At 43.6% G+C, this 18,944-nt stretch overlaps 3 protein-coding genes across 4 annotated transcripts; 2 read left to right on the top strand and 1 right to left on the bottom strand.

The window, feature by feature from the left end:
* Nucleotides 1–354: 354 nt before the first annotated feature.
* Nucleotides 355–7,073, bottom strand: LOC310809808 (ADP-ribosylation factor-binding protein GGA1-like). 2 transcript variants are annotated; one of them, XM_083677293.1, is made up of 17 exons: nt 7,001–7,073; nt 6,451–6,535; nt 6,028–6,103; nt 5,776–5,874; nt 5,530–5,653; nt 5,316–5,416; nt 5,076–5,156; nt 4,432–4,569; nt 3,967–4,048; nt 3,718–3,831; nt 3,400–3,552; nt 3,098–3,171; nt 2,720–2,907; nt 1,954–2,180; nt 1,637–1,806; nt 1,115–1,225; nt 355–491 (listed from the first exon to the last, which is right to left on the bottom strand). In XM_083677293.1, exons 1-17 carry the CDS (start codon nt 7,065–7,067, stop codon nt 381–383), a joined length of 2,001 nt encoding a protein of 666 aa, XP_083533419.1. In that variant the 5' UTR covers nt 7,068–7,073; the 3' UTR covers nt 355–380. The 2 variants fall into 2 exon arrangements, with proteins under 2 accessions (XP_083533419.1, XP_083533420.1); XM_083677294.1 differs by lacking the exon at nt 7,001–7,073 and adding an exon at nt 6,658–6,704.
* Nucleotides 7,074–7,958: 885 nt separating this feature from the next.
* On the top strand, nt 7,959–14,806 carry LOC310809308 (MICAL-like protein 1; the record flags this gene model as incomplete). Its single annotated transcript, XM_083676504.1, has 16 exons — nt 7,959–8,101; nt 8,739–8,787; nt 9,328–9,469; nt 9,582–9,691; nt 9,915–10,054; nt 10,205–10,827; nt 11,023–11,050; nt 11,152–11,381; nt 12,009–12,331; nt 12,697–12,798; nt 13,012–13,138; nt 13,254–13,344; nt 13,813–13,886; nt 14,160–14,274; nt 14,409–14,455; nt 14,604–14,806. The coding sequence occupies 16 exons, from the start codon at nt 7,959–7,961 to the stop codon at nt 14,729–14,731; spliced, it is 2,472 nt and encodes an 823-aa protein (XP_083532630.1). The 3' UTR covers nt 14,732–14,806.
* A 566-nt stretch (nt 14,807–15,372) lies between these two features.
* On the top strand, nt 15,373–17,377 carry polr2f (RNA polymerase II, I and III subunit F). The gene is made up of 5 exons (XM_083677310.1): nt 15,373–15,513; nt 15,739–15,808; nt 16,150–16,280; nt 16,459–16,530; nt 16,699–17,377. Exons 1-5 carry the CDS (start codon nt 15,494–15,496, stop codon nt 16,787–16,789), a joined length of 384 nt encoding a protein of 127 aa, XP_083533436.1. The 5' UTR covers nt 15,373–15,493; the 3' UTR covers nt 16,790–17,377.
* The last annotated feature ends 1,567 nt before the right edge of the window (nt 17,378–18,944 follow it).

The following is an 18,944-nucleotide window of genomic DNA, read 5'->3' as shown; positions in this document are numbered from 1 at the left end:
AGTGCACCAGGTGATCATGATAGTAAATACCAAAAAAAATGTATTTTCTCCTTCACTGCAATACCAACTGTTGAAAACAGAACATGGCTGCAACACACAGTACTGTTTAAAAATGGGGAAATGTTGCACATTTTATAAAGCAAGCCACCATAAAGACAAAGTTTCAGTTTAGATGCACAGGACTCAAAGAGAACACTAAAGCAAAGCATAGACACAGAGCACTGATTTGAGATTGGATAACCCATGTAAGAATCAAAATATCAATCATATCGAAACCTACAGCGTGGTTAAAAGAGTGCGGTTCTATGCAGTGTTGGTGTTTGTGAGTGCGGGAAGCAGAGGCTCATAGCAGAAAGTCTGTCCGGTCATTCTCTACAATGCTAAAGACTGCCCCACGTGTCCGGAGGGGGAAACTGATCTACTTCTCCGCTGCCACCGTGTTCTTTCTCTCCCAGTGAGAACGTTAGTGTGTACTGCAAACGAACCTTCTCCTAAAAGAAGACAGAGGTGAGGTATTAATAAGTATTACAAATGTACCAATATGATCTGTTGATTTTCATAGTAGTTGGCATTGTCTGACAAGTCACGACAGATGTCGTCATTATAGTGCAACCCATGACCACATTGAGTCCGCACTATCTGTCTTAAGACAATGGGTAGCTGGTTGATTGAATATAACATTTGGCTATCTGAATGGGCTGTGTGCTATGGTATATACAGTGCCCTGCATAAGTAATGGGACAGTGAAGGACTTTTTCTTCTTTTTAAAAAAATATGTTTTTAGGGCATTTCTGCTTTGTTGGGATCGAACCAGGAACATTGCGATTATGTGGTATGCGCATTAGTGTGCCACTAAGCGCCCCCAGGACTTTTTCCTTCTTTTGTCTCTATACTCCAAAAGTATGTACACAAATATCATCACATAAAAAGCTGAGAATCTGTACTTTAAACCTCATAGTAATTGTTTGATTTCAAATCCACATTTTTGGAGTATAGAGGGAGACACAAAGGGAGAAGAAAAAAATGCTTCACTGTCCCATTACTTAGGCAGGGCACTGTCCAGTATATGCTGTAAAGAGCCCTCAGTACATGTCTGTGCAGTGTGGTACTGTACCTTGTGAGGATTGGCCAGCAGCAGGATCTGTGTGATGGCAGCAGGGGGGAGGATGGGGTTGAAGGCTGGGAGCTCCGTTCCTGAGGGAGACTGGAGCTTCACTGCCATCGTCTGCAACAGATGACAGAGGAGTGAACAAATTCAACCACGGAAATAGAATATTCAATAAAACAGAATAATTTACATTCCTATGAATTCAAACACAACAACATCAGAGACACTGATGCAGAGGCTGAGGGAGACGGAAAGATAAGAGAAGCAGGCTTATTCCAGAAACAATCCATTTCCCGGTGGTACCCTAGTCCCTAGTACTCTAACCCTAACCCTAACCCTAGTCCCCTACCACTGACTTCACTGTTTGCATATGCGAAGATCTCTGATGTGTATGAAATAAAAGAAAGCTCCCCTGAGCCCAACTGGATATACTGTAATTAGTTATATCTGATTCCTTCAGATCTTCTAGTTACACAGAAGCAGTAGAGGCTAGGGGTTATTGTGTTTCGGACCGGGCCAGGGTCTTACCTTGGGAACAGAGGACTGGAAGCTGATGTTGGTGACTGGTACAGGGGCGGAGGAAAGCATGGAGATGATTACTACCAGCACGTCAGGACGAGAGGGCGGAGAGTCCTGGGCGAAGTGGAACAGCATTCGTAAACTGTGTCCGTCAAACACAGTCACGGGCAACAAGCTGCCTGGAGAAAGAGAAAGAAAGAAAGAAAGAAAGAAAGAAAGAAAGAAAGATGTGTTAGAGGGGGAATGTGAAATCGTGAGTGAGTGAGTGACTATACAAGATTGTGTTCACAAGCTAGTTAACCAAAAAGAGATCACTTAAAACTTACTGGGTTTAATAGATTCAAGGGGTACAAAGACATCATTCAGGGTGACTGCAGGCGGAACCTCTGTGTGAACAGGGGACAAGCCCACTAACGGAGCTCCTAGGCTGGACTGGGAGTCCAAGAGGGACCCAGGGATCTCAGAGGAGAAGGCCGGGATGGGACTTGGACTCACGCTTGATCCAGACTTGTTCTGAAGATCTCTCAGAGTAAGTTTGGACTGCTGCTTGTCCCTGAAAAAAGAAGAACAGATATCACTCTGTATCATTATCACCATCTGTGTTATTATATCATTATCAATATACTTGAAGTGATGTTAATTTTCCTGAGTTGACACTTGGAATGTTATTCTACCACAAGGGTACGCCAGTCCCATGCTCTAGGGTAGCCAAGACAGACTTACTGGCACCTTACCAACTGATGTGAACCATAAATCCTAATTTCTTGTTTATCTATGACTATAAGGTTGACTGCAAACTCTTTATGGTTGCCACTTCTCTGCTGACCGTTCTCTTGGACAGTAGTTTGGTGTCCCAAGTCGACTTGTCAAATAAATTGTCTTTATTCAACTTTCAATTTCAGTATCTACCTTCTTCCATGCATCATTGGATCTTATTCTTCAATATCAGAAACATCATCATTACAATACTGGTCCATCAAGGCAGTGCTAAACTACCACAATATTGACAGCTCCAGAAGTTAATAGCTATAGACGTAATAGCGATATAGAGCACAGTCTTGTCTTAAACCATCCCATGGTTAGGCTAGCTACCATTTGACCTGCAGGCCCTCTGGAGGTAGGGACTGCTGCATCAGCGTCTTCCCCAGCAGGTCCAACTCGTCCAGGGCTGAAGTCCCAGGCGCAGATCCAGTAGGAGGAGGGGGGGCCTGGGCCGGAGGATCAGGACTCAGTAGTACACATGGTGCTGTTGGGATATCTGCATCTACACTGTCAGAGGACTTTTGTAAAGAGAAGGGACAACATGTGAGAGACTTGTGGAAACTGGTGGTTTAATGCATTATCATGATCAGGCAATGAGATCATTTGATTATTCTAGATGAGTCAAAGAGTTCTGAGATGCAAAATAACTCCTGTATGTAATATCTCCACAACGTCTTAACGTGTTAAGCACAGCCTTCTTTCCCTCACCTGGAAAGAGTCCCATGCTGTGGAGTCGTCAGGCTGGGAGAGTGGGTGAGAGGTGTGGATCCCCTCACTCAAACCTACAAGAAACAAATGTACAAAGTCAAATAGACTGGTAATAGCTAGGTTAGGAAGAAATAAGAACAATAAGAAATAAACATTTGGAGAGCTCTGTGCAAAAGTTACATTATAGAAGTAGAAAATGTATAGATATTGTGCCCCACAAATAACAACCAAATGACACAGAGGGACAAAGAAGCACAGGTCTCTGCAGACGTGGTGGTATGCTGTCTTTTGTCTTCCCTTACCGAGTGACATGAGCTCATCGTCAAGGAGACTGATGCCCATGTCCTGAGAGGGAGCATAGAGGCTGTCTGTTGGAGTGGGGAATTCTGGGTAGGAGGGAGGGGACAGGGGCGACGTGTCCAATCCCGACAGATCTAGCAGCGCCGTACTACTTCCTGTAAAAGGAAGTGAGGTATCAAATGAAAGGAATTGCAGAATAAGCTGATCTTTACCCTATTCATGTTAACCTATGACACTATGCTACTCTTGTTAGGAAAATGCTAAGAGACGCTAATGGTCCCTGTAGGTTTATTGTACGTCTCTGACCCATTGCTGCTCACCTGCGAGTCTTTGTGTATTAGCTGCATTGTTTCCGTTCACTTCTTCTCCCTTCACCTGCTGCCTGTACAGGTTTATGACCTGTGTCAGACTGTCGTTGGCCTGGAGGATCTCCGCTGCACAAACACACAAGGAAATTTGTCATGTTACGCACAGTACATCACCTTAAAGATGTTTGTTGCATGTTTTACAGACAGATGTGTATGTGAATGTGTGTGTTGTTAGGGTGTTGATAGTGTTAATATCCTCACCCAAAGCCTCGTCATTGTCCTCTGTGTCACTGGCCAGTCTGAACAGTGTGGGCCTCATCTTCTCACAGCGCTGGTACAAGTCCTACACACACAACTTTTGATAAACCCAGTATTTTTCACGGTTCAGGATTTTTTTTTTTTTTTTTTTTCCCCCCCCAAGAACAGAGCATGATTGGCTGTGAATTGTGACATCCTGATTCACCCTGAGAAATGTTGGAGGTTGGGCTTTGGATGGTGCATCAAACCACACCTCCAAGAGACAAATCTCATTCTCAGTTGCATTTTTTTTAAAAGGAAGAGGAGGAAAATCATCGTGAAATAAGCCACTGCAGCCCCTCTGTAGTACTCTGAACATAACATCTTTCTGTGTCTAATCAATGGAAGACTAAGATGCCATGTCTCCATGGTTTATTGTTAGACAATGACAGTGTTGGTTGTGTGTGGTGGGTATTCGGTGGTAGGCACCTGGATGAGTTCTAAGTTGCTCTGTGGGCTTGTGGCCCTGTCATAGTCCTCAAGCAGCTGAGTCAGCAGGCTGACACTCTCCTTCACCTCCTGGATGGCATTCACACGCTTGGACACCTTCTCTGCCCGCTTCTGGTCCTGAGAGAGAGAGAGTGAGATTGAGAGAGAGAGAGAGACACCAAACACACACACACACACACACACACGTCAGGAGATAATCTGAGAGGGAGGGGAGGAGATGAGAGTCTGTACTTTTATAAACATGAATGACAAATTGTGTGCTGTTTTTAGGATGAGTCTGTCCTTATTTTTGTCCCCGAAATAACAGACTCATCCTAAAAACTCATCCTGAATCCCTCTGACAGAAGAAAACGTCTCAGGGCAGAGCACACAATTCTTCACTCATGCTAGTGCTGCTGACTCAGATCGTCTTTTCAAGCACAACAACTGGGGCATTCACGCTCTCTTTCCCACATTTACACATACAGACCAGGTGATTGTTTATATTACTGAACTGCTATGTTATACTGTTCATGCTGTGCATCTGTGTCTAACTGAAATATTACAGCTGATTACATTAGCTACATTATCTACTTTGTTTATAAAAGTGTCTAAATCAAGCTAGTGGGAAAACGACTACCTACCTCTTGCACCATTTCTTTAATTAGTTTGTTGGCTGCTTTCAGGTCCTCCGGGTGAGTACTGTTCAACAGCCGAGCCAGCATCTACCAAAGCCCCGGCATAAGGCAGGCAGTGGAGTGAGGGAGTGAGGAGAAACAGATAGCGATAGAGGGAAATGAGTAACAAAACACACATTTAATACGGACCGCCTATTCAAGTCCCTTTTTGCTTTCCTTTTTGCCTTGCCCTTTGCTATGCCTTACCTTCGATTTCTCTTCATCATCAAATATAGGGTTTTTGGGCCGGGGAGTGGGCACCGGGAGGAGTTTGTCAGCTGATAGTACTGGGTCCTCTTTGACAATGCCTGGTTTAAAGACCCAAGAGTCAAAGGAAAAAAAGAAAGAAAGATATAGCATTAACAACCACTCACATCACTACTTGTGTATCCATCACCATTATACAGCTGTTAGCGCTCACCCTGTTTTTTTAGCATCTGGTAGGCATCGGCAATCTTGGCCTCGTCAGGCAGCCCCAGTGTCCAGCTGTATATGAGCTCCAACACCTTCCTCTTCACTGGCTCCGGTGCCCGAGTGCCGAGGTACTGAAGACAAGGGCAGGAGGATGCTGAGTAACAGAACAACCCATCTCAATTGACTTATAGATGACATGCATACACAGAGAGAGAGAGAGAGAGAGACACACACACACACAGTGCATCAATACCTTTGGAGACACCACTTTGATGAGCTCGTTGAGGAAGCGAAACTTGCCCACTTCATTGTGGAACCTTTTCCCACAGCTCTTCATACAGGTCTCCAGCACCTGGTTATACACAACATCAGTCACACAACGTTCATGAAGAACACAGCTGTTAACTGAACAAGGACACACACTCAGCAATCAAGAATCCTGTCCAAAGTACACATCTTAAAACTGACTACTATTTGACCCGCTGTCTGTCACCACTCAACTCACCAGGAGTGCCTGGATGGCTTCCCATTCCTGAGGTGACTGGATCTTGTGAGCCAGGAGCCTGGTGGCCAGCTGAGGCCTGGAACAGACACAAATGGAATGTTGGAGTTTACGTTAATTCCATAGAATTATTAGAATAATTCTAATTCTATGGTTAATACACTGCAGTCACCAAACCTATCATGCAGTGTCTATGGTCAGGCATCAAAGCTCAGCAAGTGATATTTACTGGTACACATGTTTAATCGTTATTCTATCCTGCCCTGCACAGTGTTAGAGAAATGAAGTGACTATCTAGTTAACTTCACAGACAATTGAACCTTTAACCAGGTTATCCGTGAAGTTGACTAGCTAAACGCTAAGAGACGTGACAGCAAGACGTGTGTACATGGCATTCACTAGTGGAAACTGGCATTCACTAGTTACCCCTCCAAATCATTGTTGAGTTGGTCACAGAAGGCGTGGATGCCTTCCCAGTCTGTGTCTCTGTTCAGTGGGTTCGTGGCTCTGTCTGCAATGGGAGAATGGACGAAATTAGAGTAAGGACAACATGTAGGCTACAGGTCATGACAGTCTGCATGTACTATCCAATGGGCAATTGGGGAAAACAAAAGTGTGAGCAAAGCTAGCCACCTGATTTTGGCACCATTGTGCTAAGCAGTCAGTTACCCGTGACGGGGAGGTGGTACCTGTTACTCGCTAGCGTTTAATGTAGATTGTGGTCAGGACGTTTTCGAACCATCTGCTGTTGAAATCTATCTGGCTAGATATCAAGCTAAGCTAACGTCAGTTTGACAGCTGGCTAGCACAACAGCTAGCAAGCCTACTGTTCCTGGTAGCTAGCTAGGTCTTTCTCCTCCCCCTCCCAGCTTTTCATCTTACTTTTGCATGAGCTATAACTTTCGATCACTCAAGTCTGTGACACTACATGCTCTTCTACCTTTCTCCAGAACCGTCATTACTTTAAAATACTTACTAATACGAGACTCCAAACTCTCCGCATCAGGCGGTGCAGCCATCACTACGGGAATTATTTTGGCCATGCAAGAATCTCGCGAGGAACAAATTACAGCTCCCCTACTACTTGGGTGCGTTCCACTTACACGTTTTCGTCACCGCTCTAGGCTGCGCTTCTCCATGCATTAATGGTGGTTTGATAATTTGCGCAGGGCTGAACAGAAGATGTGTCTGGAACGCATCCCTTCTCACTTCCACATAGATGGATCGGATGGCACAGCCAGGCTCGCTCAGACAAATACATATGAAAGCTATTGCTTTTACTTTCTAAAATACCTCTATCAAAAAATATTTCTCTGCATGTCATTGAATTCTAAACCTGTGGCTAAAGCCATTCAGTGCCACTAACTCATGTTATGTTACCGTGTGTCCCTCTAGCGGTATGAAACCGTACTGTTGTACATGTGCACAAACGCAGTAGCAGACAGTAATGAAGTACAGCAAGTAACGGATTGTTTTTAATTTAATCTACCTGCTAGCATGGTACATCATCAGTCAGGAACTGCTCGGGATGGAAGCTCGCGAGAGCTAAACATAGTAACAACAAAGCCATGGAAAAGTAGCCGTTTTATTGTGGGAATGCAGCGAACAGATTTCCAGTTGAAGAGTTTGTTGTCATGATAACATTGTAACAGTAGCATCAAAAGGTAAATCAACCAGCTAAAGTAGACGTGGCTCGCTGAAAGGGATCTTTTGCTTCGCTGAACTTGGTTTGGAGCAATATCGTGGAAGCTGAATTGAAAGCCACAGGTTTCCTTTGTGAAAAAGAAGTTGATTGATTTGTTTACCTAACTGTTACTGTGAAGATGGACCTGACAGGATGAAAATGAAGCAGTTTTATGAAGTTCATGACGTTTGAATATAAGATCAAAGAGACAATCTTTCGTCAAGACGTTTCAAGTCATATGCCCCTAAACATGGGGTCATTGAAAGATTTACAGGACTGGTGCCGCATTAAATGTGAAAATTACCCCAATGTGGACATAAGGAACATGTCAACATCATTCAGAGATGGACTTGCGTTTTGTGCCATAATCCACAAACACAGACCTGACTGTATGTAAGTATATTAACTACATACATTATAAAATACACCTTTCTGTGAGCATCCCCGTCCATTCTGCTGTACGTGGTCCTGTATAGTCCCAACCCACCTGAGCTCATTTTAATCTCTGTGGTTTTGCCCCCAATAAAAGGGCTGGAGAGACATCAGTGTGTGTGTTGGTGTGTGTGTACAGTTTTGCATACAGTAAATGACTCCCAGTCCTTGCCGGTCCTTCTGGCTGATCCACATTGGTCATAGGAAGCTCTCTAATCTGTGGCTGTGTCCGGGACCTGCATGCTGTCACAGTGGATTTGTCAACCCTGACACAAGAAAAAACAGCATGGGCTAAGCTGCAGCATTATACAAGTTAATTCGCCCTAATCTCTTTCTGTCTGTCTGTCTGTCTGTCTGTCTGTCTGTCTGTCTGTCTCTCCCTCCCCTTGTCTCTCACTCTTCCCCCCCCCCCTCCCTCCAATATGGCATGTGTCTCTATTCCAGTTTCACTTGGTGATTTATCATAATCTGTCATTTTGGTTTATGACTTTACATTTTGTACAGACAGTATGGGATGAATAAATTCAAACTCAAAGGTTTGACAAACTGTGAATGCATTGGTCAAAATGGCTTTATTTTTCCTTTTCCCATGCTCTAGAGACTTCAACTCCCTCTCCAAAAATAATGTTTATGAAAACAACCATCTGGTGAGTTATTCAACCATGATGGTCACCTATGTTACTGTATGTATCACGTCTCTAGTGCACGCTGGCCTGTCCTATCTCAAGGTTACTAATGAAGTGTGTTGTTTTCTAGGTTAGTCTTTAAGAAAGAATAAGAGTAGAGTAGAGTAGAGTAGTAGAGTAGGCAACTTTATTATCCTCCATGGGGAAATTTGTTTGCAGTGTCACTTACAAACAAACACAACACACATATTCAACACACATAAGAGTTTGTATATGGTTTGCCAAAACACTCAAGGCCTTTATATTTCCATAAATCTGCATGTTTGTGTAGCATGTTACCAGATCAAACCAATCACTATGTAAAACATAAATCCACGCAAACCTTCTGTTATTGCTTGTTACTGAAAATGTCATGTCTGTGTGGAAGAATAAATATATTGACCACCACATGTGTATGAAAACAACATTTCATTGCACTGCACCATATGACATTGGTCTATGTCTATATCTGTCTGGAGTGACCCGAGATATCTCTCTCTCTCTTCCCTGGTACCCCACCAGGCGTTTGAGGTGGCTGAGTCAAAGCTGGGGATCCCTCCGTTGCTGGACCCGAAGGACATGGTGTCCACTGAGGTGCCTGATCGCCTGAGCATCATCACCTACCTCTCCCAGTACTTCTACTTCTTCAACAAAAAGCCTCATGGTGCGTGGCAAATAGGTCAACATTTGACTGTTTGGAATAGCGACACAGCACCCAAATGTTTGCCGCCACTTGTTTTTGTTTGTCTTGACATTTGCATTACATCTTAACTTAGCAGCCAGTCCAGCCAGTTTGAAGATGTCCAGTGTCGCAGGCTTCTCCAGTAAGACTTCTCTTCTGCGCAAGAGAGAGCGTGCGTCTTCTAGAGGTTTGGAACAGTTCAAGGTAAGAAGAACAATAATGATTTCGATACATTTTATTCATGAAATACCCGTGGAGGACACAACACTGTATATCATAAAGCAGGGGGTGCCATATGTTTTAGAAATTGTATCTACAATGTCTGCAACGCTGTCCATCCTCAACTCTACAGCATTTTAGTTCCTGTATTCTCACATATCCCCTTTGTTGTTGTTGTTGTTGTTGTTGTTGTTGTTGTTGTTTTCAGGCCTCATTCAATCAACAGTCAAGTGTTGAAGACCAGTCCATCAGAGACCGGCTGTGCCTTTGTGCCTGCTGTAGGAAGCATGTTCACCTGGTCCAGAGACACAGAGTAAAGGGGAAACTCTACCATCGCAGCTGCTTCAGGTAACAGCATTGCACAGAAGGTAACAGTACCACATACCTCTTTATCCTTATCTGGATACAGTGAAATAAATATCTTTGTTCATTCATTATCTCTGTTGCTCTGTTATTTGTGCCTCTGTACTCTAGTCACACTCTTTGTTGCTTTTTCAGATGCAGTGTGTGCAGTAACACTCTCCTACCAGGGTGTTATAAAGAAGGGAGTGAAGCTGGATCCTTGGTCTGCACCCACCACTTGTCAACTAGTCAAAGTCGCCCAGACCTCAGTAGATCAGCTGAGATAGGATCAACAGAGAATCTGCCCAAATTAGGTGGTCAGGAAGTGACATCATCTCAGGGTGGACTCATAGACAACCCCAATCTCTCTTATTATACTAGGAAAACAGACTCGTGGGAGAGGGTGGTTGGTGAAGGAGGAGGGACAGAGGGAGAGGAGAGAAACACTAAGCAGGAGAGGACTAGCAGCAAGGAGGAGGTGCAGCACAGAGAGAATACGGATTTAACTGTTGAATCAAAGGTCAAACTGAAGAAGTCAGTGCCACCACGTCCTCTCCAGCCCCCTAAAGAGGGGAGGAAGCTTCAGGAAGCAGGAACACTGCCCACTGACAGGGATTACAAGCTACAGGAGACCGACAGCCCAGATCCCTGTAGGCTTTCAGGAAGCAGTGGTCTGCCGGTTCCTGCACCCAGACGGATGTTAGACCCTTCTACCCCCCCACCTCGTCCTGCACCCAGAACCCGCCCCCCTAAAGCGATGGACAGCCCCACGGCCACTGGTGAGAGAGATTAACTGTTCATGCTTGCTTCTTATTTTAAGTCTGTCACTGCTATTAGTATTCATTGTGTTTTCTATTATTTAGTCTAAATATCTCTCTCACTGACTCACTCTTTCTTTCTCTCTCTCTCTCTCTCTCTCGTTCGCTCTCTCTCCCTCTGTCTTTCTCTCTCCCTCACACATTCTACCTATGTAGGCAAATCCTTACCCAGTTCTTCTGGCAGGTGAGTGTTCATCAGACAGATATGAAATACATGAGTAGATATAGGCTATGGTGCCCATGCCCAATTAATCCCTCTCAATTTCTTCTTCCTTTTCACATTAGTCCTGGCCAAGGTTGTAGGACACGGAAACCCAAAGACCCACCCTGGATGGCCATCGTCCACCCAGGGCCATGGACAAGACTCCCCCCCGCCCCACCCCCAGTTAAGCCCCCACCCCTACGCTCAAGATCCATATCCTGGCTCCAAGGGGAGTGGTGTACGCAGAGAGGGCCCCCTGCCAACCCCTTTGCGCAAGACAAGGATAAGGATGATGATGATACAGGAAATGCAGGCACAAATAGAGGTGTTTCCGGCCAAACTAAGCCCTCAATGGCAACCAGCCAGTCATGGTGTGGCACCAGACCATTAGCTGAAGCAGCTAGCTCTAGTGACACAGCTAATTCTAAGGACACCGCTAGTGCAGATGGCAAGTCTAATCTTGCCAGAGCTGATAGTACAGCAAATGAAACTAAAGTGGCAAATGCACCAAAGTCAGCCAGGTTACCTGAGGCAGGTAGCTCACCTCATCTGTCTGATTCAACTGGAACAGCTAGTTCAGTGTGTGCGTCTGACCCATCTAAAGCAGCAGGGGCACATGCCACACCTGATTTGGCAAAACCAGCTTGTTCACTCCCTATATCTGATTCAGAGGGAACTGCTAATGTAGCTGGGGAAGCAAGTGCACTTGATGTTTCAGACTTAGCTGGGAAAGCTAGTGCACTTGGTAGCTCTGACTTAGCTGAGGAAACTAGTGCACTTGGTAGCTCTGACTTAGCTGAGGAAACTAGTGCACTTGGTAGCTCTGACTTAGCTGGGAAAGCTAGTGCATTTGGTAGCTCTGACTTAGCTGAGGAAGCTAGTGCACTTGGTAGCTCTGACTTAGCTGAGGAAGCTAGTGCACTTGGTGAACCTGACTTAGCTGAGGAAGCTAGTGCACTTGGTGAACCTGACTTGGCTGGGAAAGCTAATGCACTTGGTGAACTTGACTTAGTTGAAGCCGGTGGTATTGGTGGTTTAGATGGAGCAGAAATTGTACCTGACAAGTCAGATATGACCCAGGGCTCCCCCCTCCCCAGGAGTGTCTCAGTGCCAGCAATCTCCTCTGCCAGCCACAGTTCCCCCACTCAAAGTCCCTCTCCATCAGCCGAGTCAGCCAATGGTGTAGTCACCAGTCCCTCAACATCCAGTGCCCTGTCAGGAGCGAGTGGCTCTGACCAGGCATTTGCACCCTCTCACAGTAAGGTAAGGATAGAGTCATTTATACCGATAAAAGCTATTTATATGTTTGTTATGTCAAGTATATTTAATGAGTCTATATATAACTGACTGTCCACTGATATCTGTCTCAGCTCAACATGCCAAAAGCTAATGTTACAGAATCTAAATTCTACGTGGCGATATCAGGTTAAGCTGGTTTCAGACTGTTTTTAGGTCATAGCCATAGGCCAATTAGTTTTTACATGTTGTTTTTAGATTCCTGCTTAACAGGATACAATAATATGTCCTCCTTCTCCCTGTGTATACTAAAATGAACTTCTTTTATGTGCTTCAGTGTTATGATTGTGCTAGTGGGGTTTACTACAAATGTCTACACTCTTCATTTTTAGCGGGCATGTAAAGAGAACCCTTTCAATCGAAAAGCCTCCTCCTCTGACCCCCCTAAAGCTAAGGCTGCCCCAGGACATGGCTTCCCCCTCATCAAGAGAAAGGTGAGAGGGGATCGATGAGATCAATCAATCAGTCAATCAATAAATCAAAATGTATTTCTAGAGCACACTTTATTGAATGCAATACAATGTGCTTCATAATAAACACAAGAGTGCACTTGAGAACACTCTTCAGTCAATACTGTGTCAGTGACTAATTCAAGACTGTCATTGTTTGCTACAGCAAGGTCCGTAATGACATGCGTTTCTCCTCAGGTGCAGACAGACCATGTGGCCCCTGCAGGGGAGCTGCAGGTGGAGATGGGAGAGCTGGAAAAGCAGCTGGACAAACTGGAGCTAAGAGGGGTGGAGTTGGAGAGAAGTTTGAGAGACTGTCAGAATGGTGAGATACTATAAGCACAAAACAAAACAAATATTTATGATTTCCACTACAATGGACTTAAATAGAGTTTGTGTATATCAAGCTGTACTGAGAATGTCCCGTCTGTGTCTTCCAGACCAGGAAGAGGAGGACAAGTTGGCAGACTGGTTCAGTCTGATCCATGAGAAACACTTGCTGGTGCGCAAGGATGAAGAGCTGGTCTATCTGTGAGTGTGTTGACCCATATGGATAAGACTATGGGTCAGACAAACATAAGTACCAAGACAGTGCTTGTATTATCACTCAGTTCCCTTTATCGCTCTCTTCTGTATGGAAATGGAAAGTGTTTCGGACACAGTAGGGGCCAAAATGTGTAAAATTGGGGCGAAGTCGGACATCTTTACCTTAATATTTCTAATAGACGCAATGAGGGATCATCCAATGGGAGTTTTGTATATTGCGTCTTGCATTTCCATGATATTTAATGCATTTTCACACTGTTTACAAAAATTCTGACAGAATAATTACAGTTTTCTCAAAACCATTGTTAAAATCAAACTTCAATAAAAAATCATGCTGTAGAGTATTCCGAGTTGTAAACAGTTTTTTGCTCTGCTTGACACTATTTACTGAATCAGGTGTGTGTGTTGTAAACTACATATTCGTATGGACTTCATGTGTTTGTGCACTCGAAGGACAAAGCAACAGGATCTAGAGGAGAAACAGGCAGATGTGGAGTATGAACTAAGATGTCTCCTCAACAAACCAGGTAAGTGACCATTGTTCATACCACCAATGTCCTACAACAATCGCTGTCCTCCTCTACAATTGGGTCTGATTCTGTCAAGTCAGTTGAGTCTGCTATTGAATGTGTGTAAGGCACGTGGTTGGGAAAAAACTCCCTACTAATGAGTGTTATCTAATAACTTAATATGATATTATCTAATAGCTTAATATGATATTATCTAATAGCTTAATATGATATTTTCTAATAACATAATATGATATTGTCTCTCTCCATCCCCTCCACACACTCCCTCAGAGAGTGAATGGAGTGAAAATGACCATATTCGGGAGCAGCAGTTTATGGAGGAGCTGGTCATAATTATTGAACAGCGGAACCAAATCATCAACAGCTTGGATCAGGACAGGCAGAGGTGCGTGTGAATGTTTTGTGAACTGCTTTAAAACTGAAAGATGGATATACACAGAATGTTATTTATTCTTACAAATGTTTATTAGGAACTAGAAGAGTGTTTTCATCATGGCTCCTATGGTTTGTGTTCTTCAGGGAGAAGGAGGAAGATATGCTGTTGGCCGACATGATCAAGAGGAAAGGTGAGAGAATCCTATTTCTATTTTGTGTGATCATGATGTTATAATCCTGTTTTCCTGTCATTCAGTCTGATTAGGGTAAATAAACCTACCCTAAATTCACAGAATTTGACCTTGAAGTTTCTCTGTGTCTACTCTGATTTCCATAAAGATGGAGAGAAAGACCTGAAGAAGCTGAAGGAAAAGTTCATGCCCATGAAGATGCTCAAGATGCTGAGCCACAAGGGTGAGAGTTACAAAGACTCCAAGAGCAAATACTCCCAGAAGAAGAAGAGCTAAGTTGGAGAGGGATTCGTCCCATGAAGGAGGGATGAGTCTGTATGTTGACCCTGTATGCTGCCTCGTCACTTTACCAAGGAGCACATAAGGATTATGGGGCGGGGGGGCAGGGGGCGGGTGGGGGGTCAATGCAAAGTACCCTGTTATATCTACTGAGTCGGCGAATAATTCACAGTTTAGGAGAGAAGAAACTATGACGAGGAAACATATAACTTGTTGGAAAATGTACATTTTCTGTGCTGTGCTGTAAACTGGATCCAATGGTATTTTATTAAAAAACTTTGTATGAACTAAGTGCAATTGATTTTTTTGTATAACTTTTCCGCTTACGGGTAACTGTACTGCACATTTATAATTTCTTACATGTTCAGAATCTTATTTGTACATGAAATAGAATACTCTCGTCCATATCTGTGATGACTGTCCATGTCATATATTACATTCATCGTGTTTGGTCTCCTGGCTCATGGATATATTGACGTGTAACATTTAAAGTTGCTTGATGATGAAGAGTACAATTGTATTCGGTGTAATGAATTCGAAATATTATAATAATCTGTTTACGTTTGTGCTCCGCGGAACTATAGTTAGTAACAACTACTGTTGTTAGCACCCGGAGTACGTGAGCGTACCACTAGGCCGGAAGTTGGAATCCAATACGCACTAATTTCTGTCGGTTGGACTGTTGACAACGAGATTTCTGTAAAAACTCGCAACAATTCAGTGAAATCGAAGTTTATTATTACTACCTAAAGAAAAAACATGTCTGACAACGAAGATAAGTAAGTACATAGCACGTAAGACATAAACAAGTGTTTCGATACGAACTCATTGTGAATCTTTACCCCAACGTGGGGACAGCTAGCTAGCTAAGTCTATGGCCAAGGGACAGCCATGTTAACCATAGACAGCATTCTAGAATCTAGTCTAGTTAGCTTATGATATATACCCCCTAATCAATGACGTGTATCTCTCTTGACACTGCTTTTCTCATGTCAACTGTACAGTTTCGATGATGGCGATTTTGATGACGCCGAAGAGGATGAGGGAATGGATGACCTGGAAAACGTAGAGGATGTGAGTTTGACTGATTGGTGTCGTATAGCTTGATTCTAGTTACCTCGTCATCTTTAGTCATTTACCATGTCGTTCTTAGTTTGCTACACTCCACGTGTTCTAATCATCTCGCCCATCACCTGTCATCTCTTTTTGGTGCTAGTCAGTGCTTTCCTCACCATACCTCCTTCCACCATACTTTTCCCACCTATCCACAACTCGCTGTTCTTCAGATGAAACGTCAAGTTTCACCACCACTTGGTTAAATTAATGAATGTCCATTCAATACTCATATTGTCCCTCCTTCTTCCCCACTCTCACCACACTCCCTTTTGATCCCTGATGCCCTGTCTGATGCCTAGGAGGACCAGGAGAATGTGCAGATCCTGCCTGCAGGGGAGGGATCACAGGCCAACCAGAAGAGAATCACAACTCAATACATGACCAAGTATGAGAGGGCCAGGGTGCTGGGGACAAGGGCCCTCCAGATAGCGTGAGTAGACTTCTCAAATGTTAGAAGTGCCCTGAACAGGATTCTGTTTGATACCATTCCTCATTCCATGCAATATGAAGAGCCTGTCCTCCAATTTCTACCTCCTCCAGCCTCCCCTGTTGTGGAGGAATGTCTTATTGTTACTTACTTAATAAGTCTTGGATTATTTTTCCAATAGGATGTGTGCCCCAGTCATGGTTGAGCTGGAGGGAGAGACAGACCCCCTGCAAATTGCTATGAAGGAGCTCAAGTAAGCAATACATAGTCTCTTTGTGTCATGTTTACTGTCAAGTTTTACTAATTGGAGATGTGTTGACAGTTTTATTATGGCAGAGAGAATGTAACCACCGATCTTCCATTTGATACTTTGAGTATCTCTCCATCTGATTGTGATATTTTTAATGTGTGGCCTTTCTAGAGGCAGAAAGATCCCCATCATCATCCGGCGGTACCTTCCTGATGGAAGCTACGAGGACTGGGGCTGTGACGAGCTCATCATCACTGACTGAATCGGGCCCAACTGTTTTGACAGAGGCAGAGCCAGGCCACACCTCCCTACCCACTGGGCCAATCATCTCCACAGAGTCAGGCAACCTGGAGAGTGATGTCATCATCATCAGTTACCCTATTGATGCTATGCTCAGAATCTTCCGGAGATCCACTGTATCTCCATTCATTCTTAATATGCATTGAAGCATTGACACTATCGAGTGAAAATAGTGCTATTATGTTGTCCTTTTTCTAGAGTGGTATACTGTGTTATTACCATGGGAGGCTGGTGGCGGTAGAAATTGGAGGACGGGCTCATTGTAATGCATGGAATGGAATGAGGAATGGTATCAAACGATTTCTACCTCCACCACCCTCCCCTGGTCATTACAGGTGTAGTAACCCTTTACTACAGTGGTTTATTCCTATTACAGCTGTATTACAGCTAGCATCCACAAGGGGGAATTGTAACTCAAGTCAGCTTTTATATGTATTATTTAAACAAATCCTGGCGTAATTATTAAACTTTTGTTTTGTTGTGAAGATTAAGGGCAATTTCTGTTAAATAGCTCTGTTTGTTTTATTGTTGTTATGAATAAATCTTTTGTAAGAAATGTGGTGTTCTTTTTATAACTACCTCCATTGACTTGATGCAGAGATCTCAATGTGGGTTTAGCTGAGTTTAGGACCCTCCTTCTTTGTGTGAAACATCTGACTGTGTGACCAACATCTGCAACAGTTACTTTGGACAGTTGACATGAACTGAAGTAATGTACTTAAATGAATATATATACATGGCTAAATAACTTTGAAGCAATTTCAGCTCTGCTCTGAGAGAAAGTGCTTGTGCAGCCAATTTCAGGAATTACATTTTTCTCATATTTCTTACTTACCAGCTAGCATATTTTCTTTTGGAGGCTAAATCACTGATGTGACTCATCACACTAATTCTAGACTGAAGGAATGTGTTTTGCACTGCATTTTTTCTGCTGTCTGAACCCTCTACTTTACTATGATGCAGCAAAAGCTCATTCTGGAAGCACATAATATTAAACTACTTATTTATTGATATTATGATATTAGTGAGACCACCTAGCTTCTCCCAGCTACCTTGACATGTTGAAAATGTAATACATTGGAATGATGATGAAGTGTAATTTGATCAGGACAAACAGTCTTAAATGTCTGTGCCTTATCTATTCAGATATTAAAATACCCATCATGAACACCAATGTTACTAGAAAGTCATCCACACACCTTTGTAAGAAAATATGAGTGAGAAAAAAGTTATACCCATATTTTTCACTGATGGACAGATAGAGAAATTGGAACTGGCATAGCTTTCCCCCTCTCACTTGTTCTCTCAACTGCACACACACACACACACACACACACACACACACACACACACACAGACAAGCACAGGCAGCTCATTGTTTCAGGGGAAATGGGTTGTTACCAAGGCGACAAGAAGCCCAACCCGAGGAGGAGGGAGAGGAGGGCAGAAGGGACTAGAGACCCCCACCCAATTAGCTGCTTTGGTGTTAGTGACAGTCACTGTTATTCAGGCCTTACAGTGCTACATTCCAGTCCAGGCCAGTGTAGCAGGAGTAGCAGGAGGACAGTAGCAGGAGGTTGGAGAGGAGGATGATTTGTTCATGTGTAGTTTGAGCAGGTAGAAAAGAGAACATTCTGAATTTCCACGTGTGAACTAATGGCATGAAGCTATGAATATAACGGGACAGGTTTATTTACTTTTTTAAAAAGGCAGCGATTTTCATGGTTAAGGTAGAACAGGAGGTTGCTAATTTGTTTCAATATTTAATAACTTCACAAGGGGAATGCATATCTTTTTTCCTTGTTTTATGGGTAGGACATCACAAAGTGAACCATTAACATCTCAATTTGAGACATTGCCTGCGGATGGCATAGCATTCTTTTTATAGGGCACAAGGCACATCATATCACATGTGACCATTCTATCAACCACAGAGGGACATCACCAGGCTTGATCCACTCTGCCGATTGCATGCCTAATGTCCTCCATCTCTGCCCTGGGCGTGCTCTCACCTCACATCCTGCCTCCACATCCGCCTGTCCCCCTGTTCACCTTTGCCTGGCGACTCCTATCATCCTTTGGACCAATGTCATGATACTACAGTATTGGAATCCCCC

Source organism: Argentina silus, assembly GCF_951799395.1.
Source record: "Argentina silus genome assembly, chromosome: 9".
Classification (NCBI taxonomy): Eukaryota; Metazoa; Chordata; class Actinopteri; order Argentiniformes; family Argentinidae; genus Argentina; species Argentina silus.
This window is presented reverse-complemented; position numbering and strand designations above follow the sequence as displayed.

Coding starts and splice junctions, on each gene's coding strand:
- polr2f (XM_083677310.1), top strand. CDS start 15,494: ATGTCTGACAACGAAGATAA. Junction 15,809..16,149: donor ACCTGGAAAACGTAGAGGAT/GTGAGTTTGACT, acceptor TCTGATGCCTAG/GAGGACCAGGAGAATGTGCA. Junction 16,281..16,458: donor ACAAGGGCCCTCCAGATAGC/GTGAGTAGACTT, acceptor TTTTTCCAATAG/GATGTGTGCCCCAGTCATGG.
- LOC310809808 (XM_083677293.1), bottom strand. CDS start 7,067: ATGGCCAAAATAATTCCCGTAGTGATGGCTGCACCGCCTGATGCGGAG. Junction 6,104..6,450: donor CTCAACAATGATTTGGAGGG/GTAACTAGTGAA, acceptor TGTCTGTTCCAG/GCCTCAGCTGGCCACCAGGC. Junction 5,875..6,027: donor AAGCCATCCAGGCACTCCTG/GTGAGTTGAGTG, acceptor GTGTATAACCAG/GTGCTGGAGACCTGTATGAA.